The sequence below is a fragment of the Xylocopa sonorina genome, chromosome 3 (assembly GCF_050948175.1).
Source record: "Xylocopa sonorina isolate GNS202 chromosome 3, iyXylSono1_principal, whole genome shotgun sequence".
Classification (NCBI taxonomy): Eukaryota; Metazoa; Arthropoda; class Insecta; order Hymenoptera; family Apidae; genus Xylocopa; species Xylocopa sonorina.
Genome location: NC_135195.1, coordinates 9,359,482 through 9,384,947, shown reverse-complemented (window position 1 = coordinate 9,384,947; position 25,466 = coordinate 9,359,482). Strand labels below are relative to the sequence as shown.

General features: G+C 49.9%; 1 protein-coding gene across 5 annotated transcripts in view; it reads right to left on the bottom strand.

Moving 5' to 3' along the window:
* The window catches only part of LOC143422389 (protein groucho), a 113,366-nt gene that overhangs the window by 75,063 nt on the left and 12,837 nt on the right, over positions 1–25,466 (bottom strand). For 2 of the 5 annotated variants that reach the window (XM_076892978.1, XM_076892979.1), the window contains exons 3-4: positions 6,713–6,810; positions 818–881 (exon numbers count right to left, since the gene is read on the bottom strand). In XM_076892978.1, the coding sequence (XP_076749093.1) occupies positions 818–881; positions 6,713–6,810 (162 nt within the window). Of the gene's footprint in view, positions 1–817; positions 882–6,712; positions 6,811–10,275; positions 10,678–25,466 lie in introns of those variants that run through there. The other 3 variants (XM_076892981.1, XM_076892982.1, XM_076892980.1) reach the window with 3 other exon arrangements.

Here is a 25,466-nt window from a genome sequence, read left to right as displayed (position 1 = left end):
GTTTAACCCCTTAGCTACTAAGCGGCTCGTGTCGCTGTGTATACGAGAAGAGTATCTACCATAGAATCACGCTGCGCGAGGCAATGGGGCGTCAAAAGTGTTGAGAATTATTTTCAACTGCGATATAAAGAAGATGTATCTACGTTATATAAGAAATTTCTAGCTGGATTGTACTGCGGCAAAAAAATTGGAACATCCTGAAGATTCGTCTGATTAAACCGGGGGGAAAGAGTGCGGAGTTAGCAGGGATTTAGAAGGAAACGGTTATTTACGAAATCCCTCGTGTAATTTTCTGGAGAACGAGGGGAATTAAGCGGGTAAGTTGCTCGTTAAGGTCAGCCAGAGAAGGTGTATTATTATTGCTCCAGGCGCATTACCGAGTGGCCATCGTAAAAGATATCCTCCGGCAAAAGTCATGGACAACCGTTCGAGATATACTATCTATGATTTACGACTCTGAGAATTCGTAATCGTGGTCCTTAACCTCTTGTTTTATGATTTCATTTTTGGCTGTACGTAGCAAAGTTGGTGATAAAATCGTCTAATCGTTCCGACAACCATCTGCATTTTTCTAAAGAATAACATTTTTCGAATTCTCTTGAAAACTTCATTCGATACTTGTGCTGTACAAATTCGTACGAAATATCGTAGAAAAACCTGCTCTTTAAACAAAGCTTCGCGGATAACGTTAAAGTGGTCGTAGCGTTGGAAAAGAAAGCAGCGCGCCGTTACGTTTCGCAAATTGCTCCGCGGCACGCCACGTGAAATTTCACGACTCAAAAAGAAAAGGCAGTAGTACGAATTGCTTCCAACTTACCATAACGTAGTGGCGTTGCATCTCCGTCTTCTCCTGGGCGAGTTTCTCCAGCTCCAATTTAATACTGAACAGAACAGGCAAAAGATTAGTGAGTTGCACGCGCCAGCCAAAGGGTGAGTTTTAAGGGATAGATGCGATGAACATGAATGTAACTGCTGCGAGGTGGATGTAACAATCGGGAGAAAATCGTTGTCGGATGGTTCACGCGCGTAAGTCGGATCATCGATGCGAATCGAGACGGTCGGTGTCAGGCTCCGTAACGAGTAAAGAACGTGATCGCGTGTGAAACAGGTTCGTAACATCGTTAATGTACGCGAGATCCACCGAGATCCCCACCTACGTCCATTCTAGTTTTCTCTTTTTAACCTTTTCCTTTTTGTTATTCGCGAGAGATCGATTTTCCGCTCGAAACGCGTCCCTCGATCGAGGACGCATGGAGCCGAGCCATTAAAGCGCGCAATTAGTGTTCCACCGCTTCAACGAACATCGACAATAATTGCTTCGCGTTGGTCAATTGCACGTGGCATCATCGTGCATAGCAGACATACATCTGCTATTTTTTTTACCACTGTTCGAAACAATTCGACAACTATTAAGACATTGCCAATCAGCGAAGAAAAATTCTAACACTGATACCAGTCGGGTGGTGAACCCCGTATTTCCATCGTCGCGAATCGATCTTCGTCGCGTGGGCGGTTCGGTTATCGCGCGGTCGAAATAACAGGGCGTTAAATGGAAAATTAATTCCCGCTGATCTCGTCTGTATATGCGACGCGTACTGCCGCGTGCAACGTCCATTTTACGACGGAAGTAATTTTTCCGCGGCAACGGGACCGCCGCGTCATATCTTCGTTCGCCAACGTGACAGCGAAATAGGGCCTGGGGTCCGTTATGCCGGTGAAAAATCGCGTCCCCCACGGCCGCTCGCGCTTAATAAATATGTGCTCGTAATAGTTGAGCGCGCTGCGCAACAACGTATGCGAAAGGTCGCCGCGTGTTGTGTCGGTGGGTCGCGTGCACCTCGGCCGTGTGCGCGCAAACTTTACGCGGTACACGCTTCCACCGTTGGTACACTTACCTACCATTTTACGAACGGACAGCAACAGCTCGGGCATCGAGATAATTCCTCGCGGTTTTCCCACCGTTATAACACCAATTACGCAAGAATTATGCCGCGCGATATTTTTCTTCGCTCGTTGCTTGGTTTGAGCCGGTTGTTCGCGAGCGACGTTCCGTACGCGCGTAACCAACGGTTGCTACCGCGAATGAGAAAGGGGATATTATTATTCAAATCTCTGCATTGATACAGGCTGTAATCCACGGTTTGATCATTCACTTCGAAATGAAACGAGCGAAAATTCAGGCGGATTATTCGTTCGTTTTCATCGTCGAATCGAATATCTCGTATAAAACAGTTCCGCATCGTCAGCTGCTAAAGAACGTAAGAGTCTCGAGGCAAATATATGTTCCTCGTTACGAAATTGATTCCACGGGTGAGGAACGCGAAAGAGAACGCGAGGAAAAAGCTGTGAACACGGTTTCCGTAATCTCGGAACAACGGGCGGGACGATGGCGTACCGTCTGTAAACGAATCCCTTTATTCCACCCCCTATCCGTGCTTCTCTCCCGTGGCTTACCATCGCGTAATGCCGGCTGTATCTCTATTTTTTCGCCGGCCAGTTTCTCGCACTCCAATTTAAGGCTGTATAAAGGGAACAAGAAGAGAGCATTAATATCCAGCAGCCCTCGGGAACGCGGGCCCTTTGTTTGTCTGCTCGTCGTCGCGGTCGTCTGTTTCCTGGCAGCCGCGCGGCATTAAATTAAAGTACGTGCGCGCGCGCGCGTTCGCGACAATGAGACTAACGAGAAAAATTCTAGCGTCCGCGGAAGAAAACAAAGAGCTGAAAGGGGTGGAAAACAGAAGGGAAAAGTGGGTTGGTTAGTCCGCGACCGCGAAGAGCCAGCGGTCCTTCGCGAGCCAGAGCTTCGAGAACCGAGTATAATAACCCGATGACCGTCCTCGTAAAACGCGGTTCGTGGCAAAAACGACTTCCTTTATTCCCTGCAGTTATATACGGCGCGTATATACCGGGGCAATGAAAGATACCTACATTTTTCCTTCTGGCAGCCTTTTACGAGCCGGCCGGTGATGCTTGTAACCGACGAAGGAAGCGCTCGCGCTCGCTACGTACCAGACCGCTCGGATATCTAATTATCAGTCGTGGAAACGTTCGATAAAGGCAAACAGGTCGGGAAGCAATTTTCATTCGTTACACGATAATTGGACCGGACAGGTTTCGACGGGGTAGAAAGAAAGCCCGGTTCGATTAATTTTATTATGTAATCCGGCGATCGTACCGGTTGATCGGAGATTGGGAACTCTGAAATCTATAGTATTAATTATTAGGAAAATTTTAATTGCAAGCAGTTTTAGCATTAATACTAGGCGAAGAGAGTGGGAAATCGCAGCAGCTACCTTCTAATTTTCAATCGAGCGAATTTCATTAACCGCGTAAGCAGGAATTAAACGCGAGAAAAGGGGCGCCAGGTTCGCTCGGCTCCTGCCGCGATAAATTAGCGGGATATTAAGGACCGATCGAGCGATAATTCCGGTTGCGCGAGCAGCTCCCAAGAACCCCATTAATTATACCGGATCGACGCGATGCAATGATTTACAAGCCGCCTTATCGAGTCCGCTTTTCTCCGGCGTCGAACATACCGGGGACGTAAAATACGCGAAAACGCGGCACCTGTTCCGCGTTCGCGCGCGCGTAGACAGCCGCGCCGCGAATACTCTCAATTTGTAAACGGCAAATTTATAACACCGCGATCCATTCCGGTAGTCCACCGCGCCCGATGATAAAACCAACGGGGCCCAGCCCGCCACTTTCCGCGTCATCGAGCGTATAATACAGACGTGAAATGAATTATTCCGCGCGATCGCGCTGCTCGCGGCCCGCTCGCGGTTCCTCCGTTCCTCCCCGCGAGCTACGCGTTTCAAAATAAATCGGCGAACGGCACGGAATTCGCAGCCGCGTATTTTTAAGATACTCGCTAGCTGGATATTTTTATCGGTGCGGCGGGCTGTAAAAATTGATTATTATTCGGGTCTGTTCGGGGAATTTTTATCCCGTCCAATCGGATACACATTTCTCGCGTGTTTTTTATTTTTCTTTCTTTCTCTTTTTTTTTGCGCACACAACGCGCCATTTTATTATGAAACTTGCAGCGATTTAGAAACGTACAAATATTTTTAAACCGGCTGAAAGTGATGTATTAGGTTGTTTGGGAAGTTCGCGTCGGCTTTTTATGGACAGCGTTCGAATATGTCGGAATAAATTGGTGCCGATAAATATACACGCTCGCGTGTATTCGAAAAGGTTATCCGTTTGTGTGTCAGCTATTTTCGTCTCGACGCTCGATGATAAAATCGATCGTGACACCTTCCCGGCGGGGGTGAAACAACGTCGCGATTATTCGTCGAAAAAGATCGGCAGGAACCTTCCGGGCGCCGTAATAATGGCCCGTATCGGATTCGACCAGAACCACACGCAATTCAATCAGACGGATCGAAGTTGATAATTGTGGGAGCAGAATCGATCTGACTCGGTTCGATTCGATGCAATCCAGTTCGTTCCGACTCGGTGTAACCGTAGCCTTCCAGCCAACTCGATTCAACTCGATCCGACTCGAGTCAGCCTGACCCAACGGATCCAGATTCAACTCGATGCAATTCTGCTAAATTAACGTCAACTTGTACGCTAAATTAATCGGAAAGAACGCGGGAGCATAAATTAGAGAACGTACGATTTTTCGTCGCGTACCCGCGGTTGCTCGAGGATATAATTGAAATGCATCCGTCAGCCACGATCGCTCATAACGTCCAACGACCGGTTGCGTGGCGCGTGACTACGGTTGGTGGCCCCCGTAGCAGCGAAAGGGTTAACCGCGCGCTCGCGCACGTTCTCGTGGTAAACATTTTCATTCCCCTCTCGAGCGGGCAGCACGGTAGCCGGTGGCCCGTGGGGAAACGAGGGGGTTGGTTGGCTGGCCGGGGAAAAATCGAGCACTCTCCGGAAGAGTTGGTGTGCACCGAGTGCGAAATTGGCTACTTTCTGACTGTCCCCTGCGCAGGCATGAGCGCGTCGAAATGTCGCACGCCGCTCACGTACGTCTCGCACATATTTATGCATGTATGCACACAGCCCCGGGCCCCAGCGCTCGCCTCTCTCGCTCCCTCCACCGTTATCTACCCTTTCTATCCTCGTGTGTCGCCGCGACACGGAACAGCAATTTAAGTTTCTGTCGTCGGTGGAAATCGTGCGGCACGTGACGTCGCGAATTAACACGTTAAAGGGTCGGGACATAAATTAACGTGTCAAGCGGCGCGATAAGAATCGGCGGTCCGCGCGCGGTGAAAACCGGCGCTTCGCCCGAAGAAAGTTCCCGATAAGGGGCTAACTTTTCCCCGCTGGTTGCGTGTGTCCCGATCGTATCGGCCCCTCCGATTACCCCGCCTCTCGATTCTCGTACTCGTTACCTTTTTCTTTTTTTTGCCCCCTTTTTTTTCTTTTTACGACGTTTACTTTTATTTCGAACGCGGCCGGGCACCGGTCGCGCGGAACGTAACGGGTCGGCCTAGACGGGAAGCGGTACAGCGGCCATTTATTTACGGGCCGCTCATTGTGCAACTCTCCGCTCTTTTTTTCGTCCTCCCAACATGGAATCCTGTATTTCGGTCGCTTTCAGAACAGCCGCTCTTTTTTCCTCGCGTTCCGCTAACAATCGCGCGCGATTCAGACGCGAACGACTTCGCTCCAAATAGAATCACTCGAATAATTACACCCGCGAGTAGAATAGAGAACGCGGCCCGAATTGGAGCGTCGAATGTCCGTCGGAGGCTTGTCGGAGAGAAAAATTGGCCGACGAACGCGTTAAAGTGGAAACACCGTAGGAAACTGTCGGCGAAGTAAGCGAATGGCTCTCGCAGACGCGTAACACGCGTGCACGGAATCGAAACCGAGAGGCCTGCTCGTACTCCCGGCTATGTGCATACTTCGGTGTGCATAGCTTCCGCTCGGACAAACAATTCCCTGCCTACATCTGTCGGTTCGTCTCTGCTCGGCTCGCCTACGCGTCGACGCTTCGCGACGTTTCCAAGACGAGATCACCCGTGTACCCGCGAAAGTTCACTTCAGCCGATTAATCATCGTCGCGAAATACTACATTTTCAACCCCTCTTCGTGCGTGTTTCCGTTCTATAATCGTGGCAGGCACGGTATCGTTTGCAACTCGAATGTAGCCGTCCCGTTCGTTTCGTAAAAGTATCGTAAATTGCATACGCGTCGCTATTTACGTCAAACAATCGCCCGGGCTACGTCGTAATTTATCGCGACGTGGATGTTAACAAAAATAACGAAATTGCAATCCATCCAGGCATTCCTTCCCCAACGCAATTACTTCCCCTCGCAATAAGAGAAACAACTCGGACGGCACTATATTTTCACTTAAGTTATCACTGACAACTGTATGATTACTTCGCTGCGTACACGTGTAACTCCTGTTCTCCTTGACAGCGTACAGCTGTCTGAATAATTATAAACGACGCTGCGTGACTTACGGTAATCGGATATCCCTTCGAACGCGTTCCATCAGCAGAAAAAAAGCAAGATCGAAACAAAGAAAAATTAAAATCGCGAAAAAACTCCGGTCGATTCGCAGCATTAATTAATCGGCTACAATGTTCCTCGTAAAACGGCGGTTCTCAAATATAATTTCTCAATACGAAAGTACTGTTGGAAAAAACGGCACGTTCGATCGCCGGCTAAGAGAATTCGCTCGAAGGGTGAACAGGGGATGGGGACTGATTTACTGGCATTGAAAACAACGGTCTACCTGTGATACTGTGTCTGAAGAAAATTGAAGTCCTCCTTGATACGATCGCAGAGCTCGCCGATCGAGAATTTATATTGCTGGCCAGGCTGCGGTGGACCCTGAAACACCAAATAAAACCAGAAGGTCAGCTCGTTCGATCCCAACGGTTGACTCGTCCGCCAAGACGCGGTGCGTTCTCCTTACGCAAAAACCGTTCCCAAGGATTAACGAGCGAATTTTCGCACGCTAGTCGCCGCGGCGGCTCTCGACTTGCTCGCGCAGAGACGCGAAAACGCGCATCAAAGGCCACTCCTTGCATTGTTACGTTTTTATAGTACAGACCGTAGCAACGAAAGGGTATAATTACCCCTTAACTGTATCTAGATCGAGTTAAATACCATTTACCAGCGTAGAACAATGCGTTCGAGAAGGTTTTATAGCGTCGTTAGACGTGCCTCCGGCTGCGTATTCCACTTACATTCTATTGCCAAGAGAACTGTACAAATTCTCATTTATAAAAATGACGAGATTCATTTTTCTTTTTTTTTTTTATCTAGAATAAAAGTATGGTTTCGAAGCTCTAAAATCTACAACGTATACGTATACTTCGTCGTGCGTACAAGCTTAGCGTTAGGCGGTTGAAAGGGAAGCCCCGGAAGCATCGGACGGCTAATAGGTAACCCTTAAACGACTCTACTTGATCTTGTTTGCATCCGTGCGACTTCGACGCGGCCAAGTATTTTCTCGTGTCTCAAATTTCCATCGAGCGAGTTTGACGAACGAACGGCAGCAGAGAATGCTCAAAGGAGACGGGAGACTCTGGCACTTCCCTTTTAGTTGCAGTCACCAAGTTAACTGCATTTGACGCCGCGTGTTTCATTTCGATGCATACCCTCTAGGTACGGAGATAGTTCGCGCGTCGCTGTTGCACGGGACAGAGAGTATACAGTTACAGAGAAAGAGAAAATATGAAACGGGCAGAGTGCACAGCCACCCCCGATTTGGAAGGCGGTCGCAATCGGACGTCGCGATTGCGTACGGAGCGCAAGAGTAAAATCCTTCGATGTGCCGGATGCACTTGTCACGGCCCACGTAAGCAACCGCCTCGAGGCGTGCACACGGACGCAGCCAGCATAAGCGGCGGAAATCGTGCCGCTGCTTCGGCTTCCGTTCGCTGATTACGCCTCCAGTTTAAACCTGGCCGCGTACCCCGAGACGTGCTCGCGAGAACTGCTCCACCTCGGTACCGCTGAGAGGCGGCCGGGCTGTTTCGCTCTCGTAAAAGCCACTGCGCGAAAGCGAGCGAGAGAGAAAAGAGAACAAGAAAAAAAGGAAGAGAGAGAGAGAGAGAGAGAAAAAAAAAGAAAAAAGGCATCCAGGAAACACTTTAGATGGAAATCGACTCTCGTCGACCGCGAGAAACATTGTTTCACAGCTGGTGAACATTCGTCGTGGAACGAGGCTCCTCGTAAAAGCGCAGCGCCGACAGATATTGCCCCGTCGAGTGTGAAGATGCAACCGACTACCGCTATCCTTGCGAGGATAATCGACTCGGCTCCGGCCTGTATAATCACCGGGTAATTGTCGTTAATTAGAGGCGTCGAGGCATCCTCTAAAGCGCCATTATTAATTAACCGGCTTTCAATGAAATGGACGAATAAAAAGGAAGGGAAATTATATCGCAACCCGGGTGCGCCCGCGCGCGCGCGCGCCTACCATGATAATTATGATTACACGATAAATTTCGAAATATTAACTGATCGCAGGACGATAGCGGATTACGCTATCTGGTTTAACCGGAATTTCATTTCCTTGTGAGAAAAGAATTATAATTAATTATATAAATTGCCTGTCATTAAGCGCGGTGCGAGTGTACACCGTGGCGATGTTGTGTAATATAATTACTACACTGGCACGCAACTAAATAAAGGATTTTAAATATACAGAGGCAAGAGTGCGTAACGGGAGTGACATGATTTACGTGTAAAAGGTTTAATTAATCAACGGATGTGTCACCTGCCCGTCCTTATTAGGGGACACGTATTAATCATTACGCCCCATTACGAAATTGGAACAAAGATACATCTGTACTGTTTACCAGCTGTACCCAATTAATCGTACGTATCGTTTAAAGCGTCGTTCAACGCGAACGCGTGATACGGTGATAATCTTTCGGATACTCGAAAAGCTTCCCGTATTCCTACCCAGCAAGAGGACTCGAATATCCCTCCTCGCCACCTCGTCTGACGACGTTTCATGAAATTTACATCGCACCCTCGAAACCGGATACGAGTGCCACCAACAAATCCTTCTTACGATTCAAAGGGAGCGGCGTCGCGAAAAGGAGGACGACGTTTCGGACACGCCGTCAGCCAGATTTCCCGCAACCGTGCCAAAGGTATCTCGGTTATCCTGCGAAAATCGTATCGGTCTCCCGCGCTGGGATCGATAAAGATCCACGTCGTACGTACCGGGTCGCTTTTATTCCGATGGAAACAGGCGGGACGCGCGCGCGCGTGCACGGACGAAGGGTGTCGGGTGCCGGCGGAAATAGCGGCGCAAATTCGGTTGCTGCCACGGCGTTTGAGAGCCGAATGGAAACCCACGCTTACCGACTTTGGCGGCAGCTGTACCGGGCGCCCACGACCGTAAAAGCCACATTATTACCGGTAGTACCGTTGCTACCCACCTCCGTCTACCTGTCGGTAATAACGTTACGAGCGTGTTATCGATCGTTTTGCACGTCGTACCCCGCAAAACGGATACGCCACGACGGCCTCGTAAAACCTGAAATAGTTCTCCGCCTCCTACACCACCGTCATCCCTGCCGCCGCTTCCGCTGTACCGCCGCTACGCCACCCCCGAGCCATCGTATCCCCTCGCCGCTCCTTTTCCATCTTTTGCTCCTGACCGAGCCGGGGATATAACGGCGTTATTCTGTACAAGCTTCGTCCCGCGTCTCTCGCGGGGCTTTAATAAAAACGTTCGAACGTAAAAGTTTGAACGGGATACGCGACCGCCATCTGGAAATCGCGAAACGAGCGTAAACGGGGGAGAGTTTTCGAACGGCTTGCGGGACGCGAGGAAATTTTCGCGATGATTTCCGCGATGAATTTCGCGACGAGCAATACACGCGAGAGCCACTGTTCCTCGCGGGGGCTAAATTCTGGTCGCTTTTAACGAACGAATAAACGGATCGCGTGTGTCCTTTACCGTGTACGCGTTCCGGTGATAATGGCCATGTTAATTACGCGCTAATGATACGCGATACGTAAGCGGAGTAAAGGTTGGCTCTCTTACTATATTTGGATGCACAGGTGAAAAAAGTAAGTAATGTATTCAAGCCGAAGGTAAACTGGCTCTTGCTTATCTTAACCGAGTAATCGACGCTTATAATAACGTCGTTTTTACGAAAAAAAGAAATGACGGATTGCGAAACTTCGACAGAGTATTTACGACTATTTCACTCGGGACGTATCCGCTTATAAATGATCGGCGTCGATTTCCAAGCTAATTTCGCGCGTCTCCGTAACAACGTAAAAAGTAGATTTCAGATACAAATCTGCAATTATTATTTCGCACACCATTTACGGATCACGAGAACCACCGCGTCTCTGAGTCCAGCAATTATCTACGGACAGCCGTGGCGAGTTGTATTTTCACCAACCCATCTCGCTAATGATCCCAAATTCAACGCTACCGGAGAGAGAAATCCAACAGCGAAAACTAAAAGAAGAGAAAGGAAACGAAATAGCTGCGGGTAAGAACACTACTTGCCGCTACAACTCGCAACAATCAACGGGCGCAGCCATAAAACATAAAGCACGGTCGACGATAAACTACGGAACGTAAGACCGACTTATCACGGCTCATTTTTCCCCCAGCTCGGTACACCCCTTCAGCGGGCCGTTATCTCGAAAAACTCGCCAGTCCCTTAAATCACACCACGTAACAACACTTTCCTCACCCTACGCGCATAGAATAAACCGTGCGACCGTGCTCGATAAAAAAAAAAAAGCGCGAGGGGTGAAAAAAGTCGAGCCTTGGCGTAGCTGGCGTTTATAAAACGAAACTGCCCCCCGTGCGCGACTTTACGCGAATCGATAGCCAGCGCTTATCGGGTTAGCGTAATATTTGCCACCGTCTAATGCGCTAGTCGTCGCGAAGCCGTCAAAGGTAACATCGCAAATCTCATTTGTCGCGTGTTGCGAGAATATCCGCGCCGACAAGTAGACGCTCGCTCGCTCGCACGCGCGTACCACCGATATGCCTACGCGGCCAGGTACGTACACGGAAACGAGCAGAGAAAGAGAGAGGCTTTTTAAACGATATCGAACACGTGTAAATGCATCGGCATAGCTTGCATCCGGTTAACGGGTGCGCCTTTACAGGCTGTACCAGAGAGAGCGAGCCGTAAGAATCGACGGAGCGCAGGCACGCACGCACGCACGCGCGCGCGCGCGCGCGCTACTGCTGCTGCTGATCGGCAGAATCGTTGATCCCATTTGTCCGCGCAAAGCCACCCGTGGTCAATCCAATTAATTTATTGGCTTTCGCTGCGCTTCCACGACGGCTATACTTAACCGGCACGAGCTTCCGCCGCGTCGACGCGCGCGTCGCTGATAATGCGCGCCTCCCAGAGCGCGAGGAAAACCTCGATCACGAACGATTACGTATATCTATACACACCTTTCCGGGGTGAAATCGAGAACGGTCCCGGGTAAATATCCGAGAGCGGTGGATTTAATCGCGAGTCGATGGAATTATCGGTTTTCTTCGATTCGGATCGGGTTTAGTTTGCTTAATCATCGAAATATATACGTGTTACGGGGTGTACGGTGGAATTCGGGACGGTGCCAGTGGGTTCGTTCGCGGAACGAAAAACGGAAGCGTAGAATTTATTTTTTAACGTTTCGCGATCCCCATTATCGATAAAGTGATAAACGAACGAATTTTTCCAGATGATCGGCCCCGAGATTAATTAATCGCGATTGAAAGCCGGATGCAATTTGTAGCCGGCGAGGGTATTTGCATATTTAATAGCTTTGATTGAGCAAAATTGATTTCTCGAATCGCGCGAAGGTTCGGTTCTTAAATTCCGTTCCGTTTCTGCGCGTCGTCGCTTTCGTGTGCGTCGAATTTTTCCGTTCAAACGACCGCCGCGCGCACGTCGGGCACCGGTGAAGTCTAATTAAGATTTCGTGTCGGACGATGTTAAGCGTTACATTGGTTCTGGGAAGTAAAAGTGAATTCTCACCGGCACGCAACCCTCGGCGAACCTGTCCGCGTCTGATATTGCGGCTCGACGTTTACGCGCGCGCGTACGTTTTCACCGGCGTATAAATAATATTTTAATAAAACTTTCTACCCGTTCGAAACGCGAGCGTGATATTTTTTCACGGCAACACCCGTCCACTTTCAGTCGTGCACGTTAATACCGGTCCCACGAAATATGTTTCATCTACTTGGCCCGCGAGTTGGTATTTTTTTTGTCTCTCTCTCTCTCTCTTTTTTTTATCCCCGTTCCCAGGATTCCGCGTTCTCTATTATTTTCGCTGCTACACGGTACGCGCGCACGTCGCTACGGTTATAATTGCCATTTTATACGCGAAACCGGACCACCGCGAATGTTTCCATTTAGAGATATTCCACCGCATTTAAAATTCACCGTGCATTTTCTACGGAAACGTTTCAGAGCGCAAAGCCCCCGCGTAACGCGAGGAATGCCTGATTTTCTTGCCAGAGATCAGAGATTGCTAGGAGGATCGGGTGAAAGTTGCCGCGATATCGATCGACGATCGCCTCGCTATCGTTCGATCCGCTCGGGCTTCGTCTTGACGGGGGACTCGAAATGATTTACCACTGATTACACGAAATGAAAGAAAAAGGTCTTAACACCCGGAAATACTATTTCAACGATAAAAGTGACGCGTGAAGAAAGCAAGAAGCACGAACCTTCGTTCATATCTTTTATCTTAATCATGGAAAATTCTCTGAGGTATGTTCGCGAAGGCGTTACCACTCTGTAAAAGTTCGCGCGAAACACGGAGCCTTTAAAAATCGTGCTAAACAAAAATCGCACCCTAAAAGCAAACGATTTATCGCTTTGGCAAAGGGTGGGGAAATCGCAGCTGTGAAAAACGCGTGAAAAGCAAGCGCGAAGGGAGAGGATTCGATCCGCAGCGGGCGGGCGGGCAGATTAAATTCAAATTTTTCGATTTTAATGTTATTAGTTTAACGCGGGGACAGGTTCCAATATCGTTCTCGCGGCGATCGCCGCGATCAAATAAAGGCGTAATAAATACGTGTCGTTCCTGCGAAACCGAGCTAAAACAGGACGTAAAAATTTTCATCGGGTGTATACATTGTTTGCCCGTGCGCGAGCACGGCCGTGTCAATAATAAAGCGAGGCACGTCCCTCGTGTACACAACGAAATTCCGCGTCCGCGTCCACTGATTTTTCCGCGGAAAAATTGCCGGTGTGCGCGCCGCTGGTAAAATCCATTTTTCGCCGCGGTTTAAAATATTCATCGTTTTACATCGAATAAAACGTGCGGCGGGGTCGACGCCAGGGACAGAGGGGGGAACGGCTGGTACACGCGTACCAGGGAGAGAGCTGTAGCGGAAAATGCGGTTAGCTCCCGTCGAAAAGCGAAACGCGAATTATGTCGTTTCGACGAATAATGATGAGAGAGCGCAGCCGGCACCCGTCAATCAGTGTCCTTTACGTCCTGCGGCCGATTTAATTATCCGATAGCCCCGACCGCCACCCTCCGCGCGCAACGAAACCCTCCTCGCGTCATATCCTGTCCCTCTTTCATCCCTCTTTTGTCCCTGTCCCCTTTTTCCCCCCATTTTTTCCCCAAGCTGATCGAGAGCAATCGCAGTAACGCGATCGGTATTCGACTGGCGAGCACCGCGAAAACTGCCCGTGAAATCGACGATCACCGGGGAAGAATTAAATGACGATACGTGACTGATCGAAACGCGCAGAGGGGATTTCAACCCTCGAACGACCGTGAGAATTGTTCTACCGTTTACCCTCGGACCTGCGATCGAAATTTTTGCTGGAAATTTCGTTGGATACGGACTCCTCCGTCTTCTCGTCTGATAACGCGTTGTCATAATCGACTCGCGACATCGATGACGGCTTCCAAACTCGGCGATGCGTAACAGGTATTGTACGGGTTTTATTGTCGGCGAAGGTAAAAGGGGGCAATCGCGTCGAAGAAACGCGCGGCGATCGTACGCTGAAAAAGAATTAATATCGGTAGCTAGTCGAGTAGAAACGGCGGAGAGATTTGGCAAAAAGTCGCTCGCATTTTTGCCGATTTCATTATTTCCGTCTGCTGCCCGTTTTCCGTCGGGCGTTCGCGTTGTATGGAACGGTGTGTCCAACGCTTTGCCGGCCCGCTCGTAAAAAGAATCTCCGCGACGGGGAAAGAACGGGGCAGGCATCGTCGGGCATGAGTCGATACGACGCAACGCGATTTCTTCGCGTTTCACGGACAGAGGGAGATCTATCGGACCGTATAAAACGTCTCGTTTATTCTTTCGTCTCGATGCTCCGTTTATTCTCAAAGCGACCCACCCCCTCTGGCCGTCGTCCGCGTACGATTTCCGCGCGAGCACGTTAAAGGTCGAGACGACGTTTAACCCTTGTTCCACTACCGGTGATCGTTCAATCTCGTACACAATCGATCGCAAAGAACTCTCGATACGCTCTAGTTTCAAATATTCCTTTCTCCGTTTAAATGTTACCTTCCTGCTCAACTTCGAAACGCTTCTGATAAAATGTCGCGAAAGATCCCGAAGAAAGTCTCACTGTAGCGCCACTGTACCTACTCTTCATCTACTCGAAACACTGTTATCGTAGCGGAAAGGGTAACGGAAGAAACTCGAAGGACGCGGAAGCGGAAACGAGCAACCCTCCGGCCGTCGTCCTTCCAAGTTAATGTTTGTTAGCAACTCTAATAACTCGACGCGGGCGCAAAGTGCATTACCTATGCATCGCAGGGACGACCGTGGATAGTGGAGGTTGACGCGGGGTGGAAAGGGAGAGGCGAGGGAAGTTAGGCTGAGCGTGTCGTGGTGCGCATTACGCCGGATAGTGGCAACAGAACCAATCAGTTGCGTTTGCAGCCACTCAAGTACGCTTAAGTGGCGCATATCAGCGCGCCTAATTACGTTAGTTCCATCGATCCTCCCGTCCACTAAAGACCCGATTATCAGCGTGCATTATCGGCCGAGTTAAGGGCCCTCCGCTATACGCGTCCCTGCCGCGCCTCCTCTTCCGTGAAAGCGAAACACGCGCGCGTCAAACCGCTAAAGATACATTAATCATTTCGCGAATCGATTCCGGATAAGTCTCTCTCTCTCTCTCTCTCTCTCTCTCTCTCTTCCATGCTTGGCTGTTTCTCCTCGTGGCCAGCGGATGGAGATCCGGTGCTTTATACATATTAACAGGGGCTGGGAACGGCACGCGGAGAAACCATCGCCGCCCGCCCGCTCGCCAATTTAATTACCATAATTGCCGCGCGTGGTAATTAAACAAAAAGTCGAAGGGTCCGGCAATTACCGCGGCACCGATTGAAGCGCGGTCCGCCACGACCGTTCGCGGAATATTTTTCAATTAGAGAAGTTGTTTTTTAAGGGCTCGCGAGAAGGTTCCCGGGGTAATTGGTTCGTAAGTATGTTGCGAAGTACGTGAGCAGCTTTATCACGATACGTGGATGGGCTCGTGTACGGGCGGAAGGTGAGGATCCACCGGGCAAGGGCGCTTTAAAAGGTTGCGGGCCGTGCTCACTTTCTGGAGGGACGTTTCGAGTCATCAATCTGACGGTGGACGCGGAGAATTTGCAGTCTTTAAAACGAACCGAGGGGAATTACGAGATTAATATTCCATCGTCTTACGCAAGAATATTATAATCGAAGGAGAAGATTATTTGAATAGAAATCTCTCTCGAACGTCTCTGTAAATATTATATTTAAAAGCAGTTCGCTTCTTATCGAATGAAATTATTCACAGATGGGCTGGTATCTGGTACGACTCTCGGTGTGACAGTAATAAATTACAATCCCACTAGCGGGGAATCATCCGAATCGCCCTTAATTTAAACTATTTCCAGGCTAAGTACATATAAGTTGGTTAATTAAAAGCAAGCAGAATCGAAGTTCGCGTCACGTCCTGAATACTCTCGCGGCGTTTAAAAGACAAGTACAACGAACCGCGTGGACCGTTAAACACGGAATACCGCGAGGAATTCCCGGCATAATTCCTAATTTCGTGTTAATCAAATGACACGGAGGAACGTCTGGCACGGTATTCAGCGGGCGGAAAGTTTACGAGAAAATCAGAGTTAAATCCGGCGTAGGTAGCGCGGAAGGGCAGAGGTGAACGGGGAATGACAGAGAAGAGCTTCGAGGGCTGGCGGTTTTCCTCGCACCGCAAAACCGCCAACACGTGGCGCGGATTCCGAAACCGCCCGACGACCAGAGCCGACCGCATTCGCCCTATAACTGGACCGACTTACACCCCGTAGTTCGAAAGCCCGCCACTGGTCAAGGTCTTCGCAGTTCGCGCATAGATTTCCGGTACCAGCTTTCCAACGCATTTATCCCTTTTCCTCGCGCTACATTTTTCCATTCTTTTCACTCGTCTAACTGTAAACGATTACGTTTTACATAATCGATCCAACTGTACTCTTTTTACGATCGCATTGAATATTTATGCACTTGTTATGTGTGCTTTTTACTTCGCGTGCACAAGTACGTGTACGCTCTCGCATCACGTATTCCTCGCTTAAATCAATAGAAATTCGAATTTACCAATAACCGTTGCGCAGTCGTAACATCGAAGTTGGCTGCGTTTAAATACGCGTCGACGAGTGTCGCAACGTAGAAGTGAATAAAATTGTTTCGGAATTGGTCGCGGTTAAAGGGTCAATTACTATCCACAACGGCGTTCGGTTAATTCAAAGACGCAGACACGCTAAATCATTTCACCGTGGGACTACTTTGTCGAATGAAATTGCGTGTACCGTGAAATTACCTCGCCGAATGAAATTGGCTGAAAGGTAAAATTAAGTGGCACTCGATTTCATAATTTCAATCGATTACCTGAATACCAGCCGGCACTGTTTGGTTAAATAAGAACACGGCTAAACTTAAAACACGGAGATATCACGTTTAATCGTTAAAACGAATTAGCCGCGGTGAAATCGGCTCGTTCCCTTCTTTTTTCCTCTCTTTCCTCCATCATCGATCGATCGTTACCAACCGATTACACCCTGAAACGATCTATAATCATCGAGCTACACGATCCCCATTTTTGATAAAATCATACCTATCGCGAACGATCGTACGAAAAGCGTTAATAGTCCCCGGTTATAAAGCAATATCAACCACGCGACTCGAGTAATAAATAAATTACGTACAAAGTATCCGAGCGGACACGTCTCGAGCAATAATTCCCTGGCTGAAACCAACCAGACGGGGGACGGGGGAAAGAAAAATAGAGCGCTACGTGTATTTTCCTCGTCCGGTCTCAATTTAATCGGGTCCACCTCTCGAACTCGATCGAGCGGCTTAATCGAAATCCCACCGCAGAAATCACATCCGCGCAGGAAACTTTTCCGTTCCGCGAGCCGGATCGTATTAATCTCTTTTGTTCCAATTCCTGGCGTGGACGGGCCTCCGAGCTGGGACCTCCCCGACAGCCGCAGCAAGAAATCGAAATTCAATCGGGAAACGAGCCCGATATAACGTCTCTCCCGGAGCGGAGAAGAAAACGCGGGCGCAACCCCCCGGACCGTCTGCCGCGCCGCGGGCCGATTCGCAATTCCACGACTCCGCGGTTTCCGTCCCCGACGCGCATAGTTTCGATCAAAGGAGACACACAGCCGGGTACGTCTGGTTCGACGCTCGAATACAAACGGATTACCAGTCTCTTTGCCACGGAGTACCACCGAGCACGGAAATTATGCAACGCGATAACAGTTCCCCTAATATCGGCAGACAATGCCCGCCTCGAGATTTCCATGAGCCGCGCGTACAGGAATCAACGACAAACTGCGAGACGAGGACCATTCGATCCAAATCGAATCTAGGAACTAACCAGAGCTCGATCCCTCGCAATTATATACTACTTGAGACGTATAATTGTGATTGAAACAGCTGATTTTATGTATCGTTTATACCCGTACAAGTTGATTCCTCTCGACGTCTGCTCGAAATAAAAATCTGTTAATAACATTCCTGCTCGCTGGCCGGGTGCGACTGTAAATCTCGTTTTTACGACTGGTACGGTAATGGCAATTAATAATCGGCGGTAGTCGGTGGCTGGAGCGCGATTGCAGGCTTAGCGCGAGCGGGAAAACGCGTCCCGGACGTGGAAGGGCGCGGAAACAATGGCACGCCTCGTCGGCGACGGTGTATCTTATTGATCATTATGATTATTCCCCGAAGCAGACTGCGAATTCGCCCGGGGACCACGGGTGCGCGGCCGACATTTGCATAAGCAATGCATTTTGATTCGTAGACCCACATTGTGAGCGGAACAGGAGAATGACATAAATAATGCATGGCGTAATGATCGCGGCGGCCACCGCCCGTGTGTGCGCGCTTCTCTCTATCGCGGAACAAGAACGATTCTCGCGCTCGTAATTCTTTGGTATGCGGGAGCGTGGCTGGTACGCGGTGTCAGCCGAGCGTACGTGATTCCCGCGCGACTACCGTTTCTGCTAATTGAGAGATTTTCCTTCTACGGGCGACGCGAGGCGGAAAAATTCGCCGTCGAACCGACGGAGGAACGTCGATATCGCCTGGATAATTAGACGAACTCCTGATCGGCCGATTCCTTGGCAATTTGCCTCGCAATTCCGTTTGCAAATTACAGTTTTTTTTCTCTCTCGAACATCCGCCGTGTTTCATTTCCATTTTCTCGGTTTTTCGAACCATTTGTAATGCAAATATTTTCTTTTTCGTTTCACGGCATTATATAACCGCGCGCAGACGGGAAAAAACGAATTGAATATGAAGATGAGGCGAAGGCAAAAAAATTTATTACGCAGACCGTGAACTCTAAACTTTTTCACCGCGATATCGAGTCGATATTATAAACTACGGAACGTTAAAAAGCATCGAAAATCTCGGTGGCAAACTCCTCCTGTCCGCGTATCTCGAACGGGCGTAGAAAAAAGCAATCTTATCAGCGATTTCGTCCTCTCTCCAATAACGCGCGCGACCGGCAAGGGTGGAAAGGAGCGCGCGCGCGCGCGCTTCGAAATCAAAGGGAAACAGCAGCCGGTGCGCCGGGGGAGTAGCTATATACGCCCCCGACATATCCATACGGTAAATTTCTTTTATTCCCGGTGCCGGGCTGGCGCACCGGCTCGAAGCGATGTGAATCGAGCTGAAAACACCTGACACACTCGAAGGGACGCGCGCACAGGCACGCCCGCCCGCGCAACAGACAATCCTCCCCCTGGCCGCTATTCTTCCGATCCTCTTTTTTTTTCTCTCTCTCTCTCTTTTTTAATTCCCGTTCGACTCCGCGCGCCCCTCGCTCGCGCGTTCCTCGCTCAGGCGTGCACTCGTGCAGATCCGTCGATAAGAGGCGGCCGCGGCAGTTTAACCCGGCGAGCAATTAAGGCGATACGATCGGTGCTCTCGTGAAATAACGTCACACTGCAGAGAGCTGGATACGTGGATAAGTGCTACCTCTGCGCGCACCACTCTCCTTCTCTTTCTCTGTCACTCTCTCTCTCGTTTCCGCCCGCGACTCGTGCCTTCCTCTCTCTCTCTCTCTCTCTCTCTCTTTGCTAGCCAGAGAGGCCGTTTCACCGTCCGCGTGCGTGCTGCCCGTTTACACGCATGCCTAGCGTCGCGGTGTCGCAACGTGCCACCGCGACAACGACCCGGAGGACCTCGCCGACAACGACGCGGCCAGCTGTGTGTTCTCTGCGGTGTTTGCCGTTCGAGCTTTCTCCCTCGGCCCGCGCACCGGCCGACTTAACTTAATAACACCGGGCAACCGTGTGACATTTATGCACTACGTGTTGCCAGGGTAAATGCACCGTGGAGACTATGCTCGTAAGCCAGACACCAACGCCGACCTCCTTCCTTCTCCCTACCCTACCCTCTACGCCCCTTTCGACCGCCTCCTTCCTCTTACCACCCCCTCGACCCTCGCCTCTTCCGTGGCTAATTAAAGTTAAACACAAATTACAACCGGTCGGAAACGGTTCCCGTGGCATGGGTCGTTGCGTGCGCGAGAAGGTTGATTGGCTTGGAAACTGCTAAGCACCGCGGGGCTTGTATACTCCCCCTTCATTGATTGTTCCGTGACCGGTGTGCACGAGCGACGGCGAACAGACCGTGTTTCCGAAGGAAACCGCCGGTTCGATCCTCTTCTTTGCGCTCCCGGCGACATCGCGATGACTCTCTTTCGTCGACGTTTCCGTTCGCCATCTTTTCGCCCCACGCTTTCGGAACACCGTCCACGCGATGAACGCGCAACGATCCCGCGAGGGGATTCCGCTTTCTCGTGAGTTCGCGCGTAACCGCGCAAAGTGAAGGACGAACGAGATTAGCGAATGCGACGTTGTAAGGCAACAAAAGCGGAAAAGCGATCCGAAAAAGGGGGAGAAAGAATGGGAAGACGGAAAGGGTGGTGGTAGACCTGGCTGTCTGTCGTGGCCGTCGAGCGAAAGATAACAACGGGAAAGCGGAGAAAAGAAGGGCTTTAAAAAAGGAAGAAAAAAATAGAGGAAAAAGCACGTGGAACGGGAACGAAGATTAAATGAACAGAAGCCGGCGGGAGCGGAACAAAGGGCCAAAAAGCAACGGTTCGTCTACTCCGAGTGGACCAGGTAATTACTGGTCGAATCTCCTCTGTCTTTTCCCCCACCTCTGACGCCTATCTTTTCCAGCCCTTCCTCCACCCCATTCCTATCTACAACCCCCTCGCGCCGCCGCTTTGCTCCTCTCCATTCGCCGTGGAGAGTCGCCGCGAAAAAGCAGCACGAGATAAAAGCGCCACGGAGAAAACTCCGGCGGAGCCACGCCAATAGGGCGCGGGGGTACTTTAGCGACACAAAGGAAGCTCAAATATCGGCCAACTGTCGTAGCCTGGTGCCGCCCAACCCCTCGAACGACCTCTCTCTTTCACTGTCCGTTTCATACACCTTTTCTTGCTCGGGACGGAGACAGGGGCGAACGAGGGAGAACGAGAAAAACGGCCGAGGGGGGGAAAAGAGAGACGGGGCGCCTCGACAAAAGCACCACGGTACAAAAGCTACTGCGATAATAGGAAGCACGGCAAGAACCACCCTGGTAGTTCGGCCACCTAATCTGTTACAGTCATAAACCCCATTTTTGCCCCTCCATCGCCGTCCTTTTTACCACCGACCAAAACCACTCCGATGGTACAATACGTGTGCCCGTCTATACAACGACGAGAGGACCCTGTACACGTACACGGTTATCGTTCCGTGAAGTCGAATTTTTCCCGAGATTGCGTCCACCGACACGGAAGCGTCAATCATCCCCTTTTAACGAACAGATTATACCGTGCACGCTTCGAATGCGACCAGCCCCGTATGCTGTGCCATCGTCTTTCTAATGCTTGTTAGCGGAAACTATCCTATGGAGAAAAATTAAAATTACGAGTCAAAATAAGAAGTTTATCGATCGCGTACGGGACGATCGATGAATCGCTCGATTCGATATACCAGTCCCGGAAACGAGTGTTGCGATCGTTCTGCAACGCGTATCTAAAACAAAAGTCCCTAAAATCGTTGCTAAACCGCAGCGATAAAATTACCAAACCGATTGGCAATAAAAGAACAACCGAATTTGAATTTCAATCCAGCCATTATGCACCCGGCATTGCCCGTGAAGCTAATCGAGCGAAACCCGCACGAACGACCAATCTTCCCCAGCTTCTTGACTCCACCTCCTTCCCATAACTCGAGCAGGAACACCCGACGTCGTCCCCGTACCAACTTGGCAACCTTTCAGAGCCGACACAATGTTCGAGGCAACTTTGCATAAGGGTTGACTGCGTCAGGGGCGAATATGTTACAATTACTGGCAAACCGAACGAGCCAGGGGGGGAATTTGAAAAGACTGGGGTCGCTGGCTTCAATCCTCGACACTTACGGACAATGTCACCCATCCTGATCTCCAGGGGCCGATGGTAGCTTGTACGTCCCTCTCGCCCAAAATTTTTTATCTCTCTTCTTCCCCAGTGGGGTGAGCGGGACTGGCGACCGCGTCGAAATGAAACTTTTCGATCGGGACGGCCAACGCCGTGCGTATACACGCTCTCACCGTCCGTTTCCTTCCTAGGTTCAACGATAATCTCGTTATCCGACATTATAGGGTGGGTACGTGGCGTCTCTCCCTCCTTTTCTCGGTTTCTTCATCCCCAAAGGGGCGCGCACCGGCAATGAAATTCGAGCGGAACCGTTCGGGGTGCTTCTAAATTGCGATTCTAATCGGAGAATGCCACGTGTACGTGTGTTGTCTACGCTGGCGTGGGTGTGTGCGTTTGTGCGTGTGTTCAACGATCTGTTTCGCCGTGACCGTAAATGCGGGATTTATGTGAATCACCCGGCGGCCACGATTTGTCGAGAGGCAACAAGAGATTACAAAACAACTCTCTTCGCGGAGTCGTTCGAGCGTTCAGCACGGCTGAATCGTGCGCCCGTTCTCTGTAAGTTTAATACCACTCCCGTGGCTTCCGGCTTTGTGCACGCTCTACGTGTACCCACACTTTCCGAATGTTCTCAATGGTGTTCCGCGAGCGTTTTAACGCTTCGTTAAAGAACGATGGATTGATAGCGAACTGGCCTGGCATGGCCTGCCCTTGCCTGGCTGTCGTCCGTTCCTTGATGCCTCTATCGCTGTTCTTCCTTTCCAATCCCCTCCATGCTCTGATTCTATCTTATTTTCTTCTGTAGATAGAAAGAAATTTGTACACAATGGAACGGGTACAAAATGGCGAACCTTCGAACGTCAAATATTTAATTGCGCGCAAAGATTCCAGAAAATTCCATTCGTTTCGGAGAACAATTAGAGAGTAAATAGTTTCACGGCGAAGCCGATGGACCGTAAAGGGTCAGATTGATCGCGGTAGAGGAAGAGGTTTGCATAGAATTTACACGACGATTAACCTTCTTGCTGAATCATTCCGATCGATAATGATGGTGAATTTTTGAATTAATGAACCAACCGATGAAAAGCTTTAGAACACGCGTACGGTAAAAACCGGTGACTATAAAACCCACACGGGATTTATTAGCATATTTTACGATCCACGGAAATATTGATAATATCGGCAAAAAGTATAATAGAGGAAATGGTATTGATCAATGCTAACGGTAACGCAACAAGAACACCAGATGGAATTTACACGATGACTGGGGTAATTTCGCAGAATTTCTCATCTTTACGACGAACAGTTACAACGAATTGTTCGATTAAAGAGAGACAGAGAGTGAGAGGGGAGCGCAGAGGGAGACGTATGAAAAAATGATTTAAAAAGAAAATCTGCGCCGCGGAATCAATTACGGGCATTCGTTCCAAGAAACCGTTTCGGTGAAAAATCGAGCAAAACCAAAACGAGACGAATCGAAATTATTATGTAAGTCCCCGTCGGTGGAACGAGGTGAACCGCCTCTAATTGTTTTTCTATGTCCAGGTCGGCCGTTAACCTGTTTCTCGGGGCTATGATTGGTACCGGTCGGACGGAACCAGATAAACGTGTAAGCGTGACAAGGAAGATAGGGAGAAAACTCTTTCGTGTCTCCTGGATGTCGAGCCATTATCGGAGCTATCTCCCGACAACGGTCGACCGAGGGTTTTTAAGAGCGTGGCTGGCTTTATCTGCGAACAAGCTGCAGCTAATGTAGCTACGCGACGAGGTCTCGGCGACCCGACTACTTTTTTTTCCTTCTTCTTCATCTCCCCCCCTAACCCGTTCCCCCCAATTTTTCCCCTTTCTTTTCTTTTTTTCTTCCTCTTTTTATTATCATCTCTAAGTTAACTCCGTAGTCCCTCGAGGCAGCGTGAAGTGTCCGAGAAAGGGTGGAGAGAAAAAAGGGGACAAGATACATCTTGTTACCATAGCGTGGACAACGAGCGACGAAGAGTTTAGGTTCGACGGGGGGAGAAAAAACCTGGGGTATGCGACAACCATATGGCGGGCTGAGTTTGCATTTTATACTCGTTCACTGTTTTCTAACGAGTATCAAAGGACAGCGTATTTTGCGAGTTAGGACGCAGCGATACTTCTTCTTTTTGTATCGTTACACGCTTGAATGAAATATTTTCTTTAATGCTACCACTATATAACACTGTTTCCCGTGAATTACGTGAAAACGGGAATACACGTGTGTAAATACGCGAAGCGTCTCCTTGGAGCACGCAATTTGCTCCTTACCCGGTTTTCATTGCCACGTCTCTACGATCGGGACCGTTCGGTGTCTACGCGAGTAGAACGAGCGACCGGAAACGCGGGCAACAAGGAAGATCCATTCGCAGCCGAGTGGCGCGGCTTCGTTGATGCGTGCGGCTGCAACCAAGTTCACCGCGCACAGTTCCGGTTCCCCCGTCGAAGCGGGCGTTCCGCCGTTCGAAAAATCAACGGAGCGTGCGCGGTCTTGTATCACTGCTAGCGAATACCGATATTCGCTCGAGCGACTGCGAAACTGGCTGCGGAATCGTATTGTGCGCGCGCTTGCACAATCTTCCCTGTCGCTGCTGTTGCGTGTGTACACGCGCCGGGAATCGCTTGGCGCGGGTCCTCTATAGATTACGTGTAACGCATAGATGCGTATACATTAGCCAGCGAACCGAATGAATACAGAAGACACGGGACGTATAATCCATTCGTCACTGGTACGCGACTTCCTTATTTCGCCATACTGGGAGGCAGTCGAACGATTTTTATTAAGCGACCACGAGCGAGCAAAAATTCTACACAATCCTCCGCGTGTTTTCACGAGGAATGTATCGCCGAACCGCTGGTGAATATTTCATAAGCAGAAATAATCCACTGACCCAGTTGCATCCATTCGGCTGCTCGCCGGTTGAAATATTATGTTTAGAAAGCTGTTAAAAATACGGCCGCTCGACAGTACAATGTTACGCTGCTAAGATATATTTACGTGGCTGTAAATTAATATCCAAAGTCCCGCAACTTCTCCCGGGTCTCGGAATAAATCCTAGCGGCCGATAAATCCCGGGCCCGCCAACGTCTAACATTGCGACACCCTTCCGCGCCTTTATCTAATCTTGACAAACGCGATCCTTTTACACGGCTTTCCGGATTAATCAAAAACGATAGATCAACCGTGTCGGATCGAGCTCGATACACTATCCGAAACCGTGTTAACACGTATACGTAAGAACCAGCGCCCCGCTGGCACGGCCTAGCCCCACGCATAGAACAGCCGCTGCAGCTGTACTGTGGTGGTGGTTACACGTATCGGCTGGTTCGTGAGGAGCGAAGGAAGAACGGGAAGCTTCCGAAAAGGAAACGGTAGGAGCGTCCAGGACGGCGACGCCAAGTGGCGGGGCGCGGAGAAAGACGACGAAACGGATGGAGAACGAGAGAGAGAGAGAGGGCGGAGGGGGGACAAGGTGGCCACAGATGGGATCGAGCCGGTAGTATACGGTAGCCCCCATGTATATCATTAACCTCATCCTCGTTTTTCGCCTCCACCTCGTATACCCTCCCTGTCCCATCGCTGCCACGTTCTCCACCTCT